Source organism: Octodon degus, unplaced genomic scaffold (genome assembly GCF_000260255.1).
Source record: "Octodon degus isolate 3935 unplaced genomic scaffold, OctDeg1.0 scaffold00197, whole genome shotgun sequence".
NCBI lineage: Eukaryota > Metazoa > Chordata > Mammalia > Rodentia > Octodontidae > Octodon > Octodon degus.
In genome coordinates this window covers 421,001-432,654 of record NW_004524773.1, presented here as the reverse complement: position 1 = coordinate 432,654, position 11,654 = coordinate 421,001, and the positions used below count along the sequence as shown (strand labels likewise).

The following is an 11,654-nucleotide window of genomic DNA, read 5'->3' as shown; positions in this document are numbered from 1 at the left end:
TTTTCAGAACTGAGGCTTGAACTCAGGCCCTTGCACTTGCCAGGCGAGCACTTATTCTACTGGGCTGTCTCCCTGGCCATAAATTAGACTTTTTTTCTTTTTTGGTACTGGGAATCAAACTCAGGACCTTGTGCTTGCCAGAGAGGTGCTGTGCCAGTGAGCTATATCCCCAGCCCCTTACCGACCCTCTTGAGGGACTGGTGACACCACAGTAATAAAACCTGAGAAGGCTTAAAGCGATCATAAAATTATCTGTTCAGTCCTCCTGAGGAGAGGCCTGTAAACTGCTCACCCCGCCTCCTCCTCCAGCCGGCCGCTGCGTCGCCTCCCTTCCTCTCCCATTCATTCTGGAGCTCATCTCCGAGGCCGCCTTTGTCTTCTACCTGCCTGGCCTAGGGGCAGGGCCTGCCTTAGTCTCCACCTCCCTCCACTGCCCCTGGCCACACCAGCATCCAAGAGCCTTGAATTTCTTTTGGTTTTAGTTTTTTGAGACGGGCGCTCTCTATGTAGTTCAGGCTTTCCTTGAACTCACTACCTAGCCCAGGCTGGATTCAAACTCACCGTGATCCTCCTGCCTCCTTCCAAGAGTATTCTGGCTCTCATACATCGGACTCATCCTGGAGAAAGTAAGAACCATGGCAGCAGCCAGAGAATAATTCTCATTTTACAGGTCGGATAACCAGGAGGGACAGCTGAGAGTGGGTTTTCAGGGTTGCCGGGCCAATTTGTTAAGTGAATGCCCGCCAGATTCTCAAACTCGGTGGGCGCCGCGCCGCCACCTGGTGGTGAGTGGCAAACATCGCAGAGAGCTATCAGAACTCCGGGATTTCCCTTAGGCTGTGAACAGCTATGTACCCACCACAGAGTTTAACCCCATTTTGCACGTTTAAACACAAATAATTTTTATGACTATTTTTTGAATTTTTTTTCCACATAGAGTCTCTAGATGTAGTAGGCTGGCCTTTAATTTGCTCTGCAGCCCAAGCAGTTCTCAAACTTGGGATCCTCCTGCCTCAGCTTCCTGAGTGCTGGGATTATAAGTGTGCAGCACCGTGGCTGGCTCATTTTTTAAAAGAATTTTATTTTATTTTATTTTTAAAAAACTTTTATTTATTATTTTTTAAATTTTGTGTGTGTGTGTGTGTGTGTGTGTGTGTGATCAGCTCAGCCCACCAGGGGGCAGGCTGGCTGGCATGTGGTGCTGGGGGATTGAACCGCAGTCCCTGTGCTTTGCTTAGCTTAGCTTGTTCTAAGTTGGTGCTTTAGACCACTGAGCCATCTCACCAGCCCCTTAAAAGAATTTTAAACATTATTTATTGGTTGTGTATGGAGTGCCCACCTGTAATCCCAGCATTTTGGGAGACTGAGTCAGGAGCCAGGCAGTTTGAGCTCAACCATGGTGATTTTGTGACTTAGCCAGATTCTGTCTCAAAATTAGTAGTAGTAGTAATAATAATAATAATAATAATAATAATAATAATCAGCTGAAGCGCCGGCCAGATAGCTCAGCAGACTAAAGCGCCTGCTTAGGCAGTCACAGGTTCGAGAGTGGGACTGAGACTGGGTGTGGTGGTGCACACCTGTATTCCCAGTGCTTGAGAGGCTGAAAACAGGAGGATCACTACAAATCCGATCTGTGTGGTGAGAACCTGTAAACTCTGCACTAAATACTAAAAAAAAAAAAAAAAAAGCTGGGAGTGTAGGTCAGTGTGAAGGCCCTCGGTTCAATCCCAAGTACCAGAAAAGAAAGAAAGAAAGAAAGAAAGAAAGAAAGAAAGAAAGAAGCTGGGGAGATGGCTCAGTGGACTAAGTGCTTCCCTGGCAAGTGCAAGGGCCTATGTTCAATCCCCAGTTCTGCCAAATAAAAGGAGAAAAGAAACCCTGGGAACTGAAAGAAGTAGGCTAGACCACTGAGCTTTACCTCCAATTCTGTGTGTGTGTGTGTGTGTGTGTGTGTAATGTGTGTTTTGAGACAGGGTCTCCTTATGTAGTTCAGCTTGCCTGAATTCACTATGTAGCCCAGGCTGGCCTCAAATTCACAGTGAGGGGCCAGGGAGATGGCTCAGTAGAATAAGTGCTTCTCTGGCAAGCACGAGGGCCTGAGTTCAATCCCCGGTTCTGCCAAAAAAAAGAAAAAAAAATTTCACAGTGATCCTCCTGCCTCAGCCTCTCCACTGTTGGGAGGTTCCACCACACCTGGCTTTTGCATTTCAAGACCGAGTCTCACTAAATTCCCCACGCTGGCCTTGAATTTTTGGTCCTTTTTGCCTCAGTCTGCCATTTAACTGGGATAACAAGCACGTGGCACCATGTGGGCATAATTTTTTTCTGAATATTTTCTATCCCCAGTTGGTTACATCCATTGATTTGGAACCCACAGATACAAAATGGAGACTAAATATACACTTTGTTTTATATAATGGTAAGAACGTAGTAACAAAGTTATGCTTGTGGCTGGGTGCTCTGGCACACATCTGTAATATTTTGGCTACTCAGGAGGCTGAGGCATGAAGATTCCAAATTTAAGGTCAGTGGGGGCAATTTAATAAGACCCTATTTCAAAAGGAAAGCATAACAAGGCCCAGGGACAGAATTCAGTGGTAGAGCAACCCGAGGTTCAATCCCCATGGACTTCCCCTTCCAAGGAAAAAACAACATGTAGTCATTCATTCAACAAGTTCTTTTCAGTCCTGGTGATTGAACCCAGAACTTTCATAATGAGCTACATCCCCAGCCCTTTATGTTTGATTCTGAGACATGATCTTGCTAAGTTGTTAAATTACCTAGGCTGGGCTTGATATTTTTTATTTTTAATGTATGTATTTGTTACAGGGTTTCACTACGCAGCTCAGACTTGCAGTGATCTTCCTGTCTCAGCCTCTCCAGCGCTTGGATTACACGCGTGTGCCACCACACCTGGTTTCGATGGCCCGATAGGCAGGCTGGAGGTGGGGCAAGCATGGCATGCGGTACTGGGGGTGGAACCTGGGTCCTTGTGCTTGCCAGGCAGGCACTTAGACCGTTGAGCCATCTCCTGGGCCCTAGGCTTGAATTATTTTATTTTTCATTTATGTATTTGGGACAGGGTCTTACTATGCAGCTTGGATTCGTAGTGATCCTCCCACTTTCAGCCTCCCATGTGCTGGGATTACACGTGTGTGCCGCTGCGCCTGGACTCAGTTCCTGGCTCAACACATCCAGGGGCCAGGGCCAGCATGGCATGTGGGATGGGGGGTTGAACCCCTGTCCCTGTGCTTGCCAAAGCAGGTCCTTAGTCCCCTGAGCTATCTCAGCGGCCTTTTTAATTTTTGATCCTCCTGCCTCAGCTTCCCAGAACGCGGGTTCATCAGACCCCACTTCACTGACTGTCTGTATGAATGCGGGTGGGCATTTTGCGGTGCTCAAAGTGAAAGCCTTGCAAATGGTAATCTAGTGGGAACCCTCGGGCGGGTTTTGTGCTGTTTATGGAGTGGTTCCCTGGGGCCTCTGTGAGGAAGCGACATGTGAATAGATAAGTGCTGTGGTGACCTAGGTGGGTGTCAGGGGTCGCATAATTCCAAGAGGAGTTTATACGTAGGTAGTCTCTGAGAAGCCGGGAACAGGGGCCATATAAAGGGCAAAGGGTTACCAGGTCCTCCCACTGTCCAAGTTTTAAATCATAAAACTACTGACAGCTCAGGGACCATCGGCACCTCCTGGGCGCAGTTCCAGGGCACCTATCACTGCTGGTGGCCACGTGTGTGTCTGGGTGCTGATTAGTCCCTGGAAATCACAGCTGCTGCAGTTACTGCCTGGCTGGCACCTTCAGGCGCCAGGGGCACTCACCACAGGGCCTTTGCACAAGCAGGTCCTCTGCCTGGACTCCTCCCCTTTCCTTCTAGGGTTGGATTTTCATTTCCTTTCTCGAAGGTAAGGATGGGGTCTGCCCTAGCTCACCACTCTGACTTCCCCCGACATTGGCCCAGTACAGAGCTGACACAGTGCAGCTTTGGACGACTGCATGAAGCCTCAGATCGGCTGCAATCTGTATGCTTCTGAAGTCTGCTAGCAGAGGGGATCAGTCAGGCCAGGGTGTGTCCAGGCATCAGTGTGTGGCACCTGCTCTTTTTCTTTTTTAGATGTTTCTTTTTTGTGGAACCAGGGATTGAACTCAGGCCCTTGCACTTGCCAGGCAAGTGCTTATTCTACTGAGCCATCACCCCGGCCCCCTTTTTTTGTTTAATGTAGTTGGTACAGGATCTCACTATGCAGCTCGGGCTCATAGTGATTCTCTTGTTTCAGTCTCCCCAGCGCTGGGAATACAGGCGTGCGCCATCAATCCTGTTCTCAGTGGCCAGCTCACCGAGCCCAGGGATGGGGCCTGGGTGGCATCTGGTGCCTGAGAAAGAACCAGGTGCTCAGTCCGCTGAGCTATTTCACCGGCCATGTGGTATCTACTTTTGAGTGACTGCAGGCAAAATAGCCTAAGCAATGAAGGCGAGGCCAGGGAAGGTGAACAGCAACTCTTTTCCCGAAAAGGAAAGCATCCAAGCAGATGCTTCCCTAACATCCTCGGCACCAGACCAACTAGCTCTCTTCTCCCCCTGCGGGTGAGGGCGCGGCCCCTTTAAGGGTCCAGAAAACAGGCCGTACGGACCGGAAGTGACGGCCTATTTTTCTCCTCCTCACGTGGTGCGGACGGGAAGTGACGCACAAGGCCCGGGAGCTGCGGACTCGGAGGCTGACGGAGCCGGAGTCGCCGACGCCGCGGGGTCTCCGGGACAGGTGACCGGGGAAGGGGGCCGGGAGCGCGCCCGGAGAGGGCGGGGCCTGGAGCCCCACGTGAGGGGAGCGGGAACACGCGCGGGCGGGGTGGCGAGCAGCCGGCGGGGGCGGGGTCAGAGTACTCTGCGGGGGGCGGGATCAGGACGCCCACATGGGAAGCTGGAGAGGCGCTGGCGGGGCGGGACGTGAGTGTGTGGGCAGGTCCGGGGCGGGCCCGCCTGTGGGCGGGCCTTCGGTGCCTGTGGGCTGCTGATGGCGGGACCGGGAAGTTGTGTCCTGGGGGCGGGGCCTGGCTCGTACCCGTAGGGCGGGGCCTGGACGCGGGCTTTGCTCCATGGGGGCGGGGCCAGGAAGTTTGCCTTGACTAGAAGTGGGTCCGCGACGTTGGTTGGCAGGTTCGGGGCGGATCCAGGGGTGTTGACTGGTGGCGGGGCCAGGTCCAGGGCGGAGAATGCAGTGGGGGTGGAGCCAGAAAGTTTTGCCCTGTCCAAGGCTGCGACCCGACCATTGGCGGGCAAGCAAAGGGTGGAGCCAGGACCTCGGGTGGGGAAGCTAGGGGCGGGGCCAGATGTGATGCGCGGGGCGGAGGCGCGTGCCTGGAGGTGTGGCCAGAGGTTGGCCTCCCTAGTTGGGGCGGGGCCGAACTGCTAGTTTAGGGAAGCCGGGGGCAGGGATAAAGAAGCAATTGTGGGGGCGGGCTCAGGCCGTCCCGCGGAGCGAGGGGGCGGGGCTAGAGGCAGTTGGAAGCCGGGCCATCTAAGTGAGGCTCAAGTCCTTCGGGAAAGGCGGGGACAGAAAGTTCTGTGCTAGCCAAGGAATGGGCTCCAGCGACCTCTGCTTGTCAGGGACAGGGCAGCGGTGTATCCAGCCTTCGAGAAGCTGGAATTTTCCCTTGGAAAGCGGAGGGCTAGCCAAGGAACTTTGGTCTGTGCTGCAGTGGTCGTTTGCCAGCGAGGTCAACCCCAGTGTAGGAAGTTTCCCCAGTCGTTCTGGGAGTGGTTTGAGAAGACTTTTACCTTTCTCTAGATGCTGGGGCCTGTGCAGGGCGTGCTCAAGGAAGCTGTGGGCTTATGCTCCCTAAGCGTTTGAGCTGGGGCTTTTGTGGGATTAGGGGACATTTCAGAAGCTTACCTGGTAGAGCAGAAGTGCTCACTGAGATGTGGATGGTAGCAGAATGGGCACAGGGAAGGTACAAGTTGGGAGGAGGAGATACAGGTGTAGCTCTCTTGAGATGGGGGTCTGGGCTGGAATTTTCATCACTGGCTGTGGAGGCTAGGCTAGAATCTTGGCTTGGTAGAAAAGATTGTTGGTTATTTCCTTAATCGGTGGCCAGTGGTGTGGGCCGGAACAACTTGAAGAGTGATGGGAGTGAGGGCTAAAATTCTTCTGGAGTGCAGGTGGTTTTTGGTGTCCCCCTCATTTCTTTTGGTCCTAGAGGTTGAACTTTGGACCTTGCACTCGCCAGGCAGGGGCTTATGGTGCTGAGCTATCTCCCTGGCCCTGGTGCCTCTTTTTGAAGAGCCCTCTGTTTTGAGGGGATGAAGTAGACTAGGATTCCTTTTGCCCTTATGTCTTCTGTTTCCTCTGCCTTCAGGAACTCCCAGTCTTGCATCCAGATCGTGTTAGAGACGTTGCTGAGACCCTGGCCACAGCCAGAGAAATGGTGAGACCAAAAGTGGGAACTTGGTTTCTGAGGTTGGTGAAGGGGATTGAGAGGACAGGGACCACAGGGCAGACCTGGAGAGCCTAGGCTGGGTGGCTCTGGGATGGGTGAAAGCTTTTCTTTCCATCTTTCAACTGCCTCTTCATTTCAGGCAGCCACACTGGATTTGAAATCAAAGGAAGAGAAGGATGCTGAGCTGGACAAGAGGATCGAGGCTCTCCGGAGGAAGAATGAGGCCCTCATCCGGCGCTACCAGGTGCCCTAGCCCTGCCCTGGGAGACCCCATCCCCTCTCCTCCCCGCAGTGAGTTTTTCTCACTTCTCCCTTACTTACAAATTTTTCATGGCTCCCCATCACTTTCAGGATAAACGTCGAAGGCCTTGGCCTACATTCCTTCTTTCATGCCGTCATTTAGCCATTTATCACAGATTGAGCTTTTTACTATACCAAACCCTGTGTTGAGTGGTACATGGGACACAGTCCTGACTGAGATAGCTGTAGGCCTGGCTTTCCAGGCTCCTGGTCTAGTTGGGGAGAGAACCTTGTCCTCAGTTCCACAGCCCAACATGGACAGGGATAGTGTGGGGGAACCTCGGGGTCTGTGGACCTAGCTCAGGGATATTAGCGAGGAGTTTCTGGACGAGGGGACTCAAGAGGCCTGAGGGGTGAGCAGACAGTGTCCATTTGAAAAGGAGAGGGGCTGTGCCTCAGGCAGGGGGAACAGTTTGGAGAAAATATCTGCATGCAAGAGAGGGCTTGGAGCCTAAGTTTGGGACAAAAGCCCTTTGATTTAGAGGTCATCGGGGAACAGGCTGGGCAGGGCCCTGAATGCCACTGGGCTGAGTTTGGAGTCTTTCCTAAGGGAACTGGGGAACCATGGAGGCTGTGAGGAGTGGGACCAGGCCAGATGGCTTTTTAAGGAGACTTCTTCAGCCCTTGTGTACTGGAGGGCTTGAGGAGGCAATATACAGTGGTCCTTAACTTATCATGGTTATGTTCCAGACACCCCCGCAATAAGTGAAAAGCAGCGAAGTAGCGATGTTACGTTTATTTTAGCCTATCTATCTTTTTATTTTGTGGAACTGGGGATTGAACTCAGGCTCTTGCACTTGCCAGGTAAGCGTTTATTCTACTGAGCTATCTCCCCAGTTCCTGTCTATCTTATGTCTTAAGGCTTTATAGGCTCTTCCCCCGCAAAAAAACAAACAAACAAACAAACAAAAAAAAAAAACAAAAACAACCCTTCCCACACTCTTATAAACCTTTCCCACACTTTCAGAAAACATTTCTATACCCGGTGAGGTAACTCAACCATCTAAAGCACCTGCTTACGCAAGCTTAGGCAGGCGCCCGGGACCACTGTTTGTTCCCTGACACACCCAGGTGGGCTGAGCTGGCCAAAAAAAAGAAAACACTTTTAATGTACTTAACCATTTTTTAAACTCGTAAACCTACATAATGTTAATAATATACATATACTGTATGGTACTGCAGAATCCCGCAATATAGCAAAAAATCGCGATAAATAATTTAGATTAATTTTTTTTGAAAGTTTGCAAAACAGGGAGTCTGTGAAAGTCGAACCGTGAAATAGTGAGGGACTACTGTACTGCAGTCCAGAGACCAAAAAGGAAGTGGGGCAAGGAGCCAGGAGGATGGCCTGGCTCAGGGCTGGGCTGCTGAGAAGATCTGGGTGACAGGGCAGTGGGCCATGAGAGGAGGGAGCAGGGGCCAGGGCCCGAGCCCGAGCCCACGTCCTCAGGGAGGGACCTGGGAGGAGGAGTGGGTTTTATTTGTTCATTCTTCATATGTTCATTTTTTTTTTTTTTTTTTTTTTTCAAGTTTTCTTGTGTGCCACGTAGTGTTCTAGGGTTTGGGTTTTACATCAGTGAACATGCAGGTGGATATTCTTGTTCTCTAGTGAATTTGAGATGAGAACAGAGGAAGATGGGAAAGTTGGTTTCTCTAGGGAGTCAGGGACCAGAGAGACCTGAGGAGTTGAGGGTGAAAAGACTCTGGACAGTTCCTTGCAGAGGGAATAGTTGGTACAGAGACCCTGAGGCAGATCTCAGCTTGGTGTGTTCTGAGACTAGCAGGAAGGTTGGGTGAGAGGGGAAGAGGTAGAGGCATGTGTTGGGGAGGCGAGGAGACTGGGTGCTCTCTGGCATGGGCCATGGGGAAGCCCTTGTCTCTTCCTCAGATGTGGGTGTAAGGAGGGTTTTAAGCAGGAACAATATGATACGGTTTTACTATCGATGCTAAAATGAACAGCTTCTTATGTAGTTCTTTGGAGAGAGGCCTGCGCTGGGGCTAGACAGAGGAGAAATTCAGTGGGCTGTGGGAGTCCAGTTGGTACACGGGTCCTTGACATCCCTGCACCCTGGTGTTTGTTCCTAGGAGATTGAGGAGGACCGTAAAAAAGCCGAACTGGAAGGGGTAGCGGTGACAGCGCCCCGGAAGGGCCGCATGGTGGAGAAGGAGAACATGGTGGTCGAGGTGCTGAGTTCATCACTGGGGTGGAGGACTCCTGAGAGGGAAGGAAGGGAACGGGTTGAGACCTGGGACCTAGGAACCTTCCGGTCTCCCTAGCCACCCTGGACCTGCGGTGGCCTCAGTCCGTCTCACTGCTGCCTTCTAGGGGCCTGGATATCCCAGGCTTCCTGCCTAGTGTCTGTCTTTCTCCCTGTTCCTGATTCAGGAAAAGAGCCTAGGACCTTCCAGGAGGTCTTCCGGGACACCTCGACCCCCAGGGGCCAGCAGAGGGGGTCGGACTGCCCCACAGCAGGGGGGCCGGGCAGGTGTGGGCCGGGCATCTCGAAGCTGGGAGGACAGACCTGGGGAGCAGCCTCGAGGAGGAGCTGGAGGAGGAGCTGGGGGCCGGGGCCGAAGGGGCCGGGGCCGAGGGTCCCCTCGTCTCTCAGGAGCCAGTGACAGCACGGCCTCCGACCGCAAATCCAAGGTAGGAGCAAAGTGGGCGTGCTGCTCAGATGGAAGGTCCGGCTTCCTCGGTCCTTTCTTTCCTACACTCAAGCGGGATGTTTCCTGGCCTCCATCTGGGCACTGTGCAGCCTTCTACCTTCCCCTCCTGACTGGTGTAGTGTGTCTGTTTTCCCTTCCTGTGTGCCTCTTTCTCGCTCTCTGGCACGAGGACATGCTATTGGGCTTGTCCTCTCACCCCATCTCTCCTCTTGCTGGCACTGTCTTGTCTGGTGTACTGTGTTGGGGCTCTGTTCTGGGGTCCCTGTTGTCTCTGCTGTCTCCCCAGGTCTGTAGGGAGCAGCGAGTTTGCTGTCATTGCTCTCTGCATCTGGCTTGTGGGGTCAGCTGGCAGAGGCTGGCTGGCTGTGTTGCCCACATCCACAGGGTCTTGGGTCCAGTAGTTGTGTAGTTAGCTGTGCTTGGGCAGGTCGCCACCTTCTGTGAGAGCCAGGGTTTGCTCCTCTGGCAGTGATTAGACTTGCACGTTCCTGTGAGGAGTCTGTGCACACAGTGAGCACACAGTAGTAAATGGCATGCTAAGCCGCCCTGACCAAGGCCCCAGAGTATGTGGCTTACAAAGAGGAAATTTCTCTCTCTTGTCTGCTAGTCACAATGAGGTGAGTGGCTTGAGTAGGTGGCCTTGCTCTATGGTGCCATCCTGGGGCCTGGGTTGCTTGATGGTCACTCAGCTCGGTTATTACGTGGTGAAGGTGGGCCACCTACACAGTTGCGGGCCAGTTCACAGGAGAGGAACACAGTCTGTGTTTGCACTCGTTTTCCCATTCTGTCAGCCAGTATTGAGATACCCGGCCACACCCAGCCATACAGGATTCAGGGGAGTGAAAATGTTCTCTCTAGCTATGTGTTCTAAAATTTTATTACCATGGAAAGGGAAGAATTGATTGTGGGTACTAGTTACCTGCCAAGTTACTACAGTTCTTACCATCATTGTAACTGTGGCAACAAGTCTTTCCCAGGGTTAGTGATTTGCTGGGAAGACTCAACTTTATGACAGCGAAGGAGTACAGCAAAATCAGCAAGGCAAAGGCATAAGAGCCTGCAGGACCAGGCTTAAGCTCCTCAGACTCCAGGGTGTACTTAGTCCTTAACCCATGAGCTTTTTTTTTTTTGGTGGAACCAGGGATTGAATTTAGGCCCTTGCGCATGCCAGGAAGCCATGAGCTTTGACCACACATGTCTGCCAGGATGCCCAGGCAATGTTCAGTGCCCTGGGTTTTATTGGAGGCTGGGCCCCTCCATTGCACACACCAGCATTCCCAGCTCTGGATGGAAGTGTTTACTACTGTTCTCACAATCCAGGCACAGGTCCTTGTGCTGCTCAGTAACGTACTGGGAACACAGAACAATATCTGATGCTAGCCAGGTGCCTGCCCACCTGCCACCCCCTTGTTTAAGAATGGTTATGCTTTCTGTGTCATTGTTTTGGATTTTTTTTTTTCATTTTCAAGTCCTTACTAGTATCTTTCATTTTTGTCTATTCTTTTTGTTTTAATTTTTTTTGGAGGGGGGGCAGATGAGGCCTGAACATGCCACTCAGGGCATTTCTGGTTTGGCTGGAGTATCTGGGTTCGAACCAGTGCAACCTGAGCCTCACTGTGTTTTTAAGCAGGCACTTAAACAACTGAGCTAATGGGCAGGCCCTCTGTTTTTTAAAATTTTGAGACAGGGTTCTACTCTGTAGCCCAGGCTGACCATGAACTCACCACGGTCCCCCTGCCTCAGCTTCCCACGTGCTGGGATTATAGGCATATGCCATCACATCAGGATTTTATTCTTTTTTTTTAATGTTTATTTATTTATTTTGTGTGTGTGTGGCCAGCTCAGCCCACCAGGGGGCGGGGCTGGCTGGCATGTGGTGCTGGTGCTGGGGGATTGAACCGCGGTCCCTGTGTTTTGCTTAGCTTAGTTTATTCTTAGTAGGTGCTTTAGACCACTGAGCCATCTCACCAGCCCTTATTCTTTTTTTCTAGATTTCATTGCTTTATTTAGTTGGTTGTTACAGGGTGTCATTACGCAGCGTGGACTCATAGTGATCCTCCAGGTTTCAGCCTCTTCAGCACTGGGATTACAGCTGGCTCAGCCCCTCAGGGCGAGGCGGGCATGGCATGTGGTGCCTGGGGTTGAACCACAGTTCCTGCACTTGCCTAAGCTTGCCTAAGCAGGCGCTTTAGTGCGCTGAGCTATCTCGCCAGCCACATTACCCCTTTTATTTTATTTTCCATATATA

The 11,654-nt window shown here is 51.9% G+C and overlaps 1 protein-coding gene across 13 annotated transcripts in view; it reads left to right on the top strand.

Moving 5' to 3' along the window:
- Positions 1-4,681: 4,681 nt before the first annotated feature.
- Ccdc9 (coiled-coil domain containing 9) overlaps positions 4,682-11,654 on the top strand; it is a 14,063-nt gene continuing 7,090 nt past the window's right edge. For 9 of the 13 annotated variants that reach the window (XM_023704560.1, XM_023704555.1, XM_023704549.1 and 6 more), the window contains exons 1-6: positions 5,537-5,731; positions 6,359-6,427; positions 6,579-6,683; positions 8,825-8,923; positions 9,126-9,403; positions 9,701-9,705. In XM_023704560.1, the coding sequence (XP_023560328.1) occupies positions 5,582-5,731; positions 6,359-6,427; positions 6,579-6,683; positions 8,825-8,923; positions 9,126-9,403; positions 9,701-9,705 (706 nt within the window). In that variant the 5' untranslated portion in view covers positions 5,537-5,581. Of the gene's footprint in view, positions 4,765-5,115; positions 5,135-5,536; positions 5,732-5,754; positions 5,954-6,358; positions 6,428-6,578; positions 6,684-8,207; positions 8,214-8,824; positions 8,924-9,125; positions 9,404-9,700; positions 9,706-11,654 lie in introns of those variants that run through there. The other 4 variants (XM_023704558.1, XM_023704559.1, XM_023704553.1 and 1 more) reach the window with 4 other exon arrangements.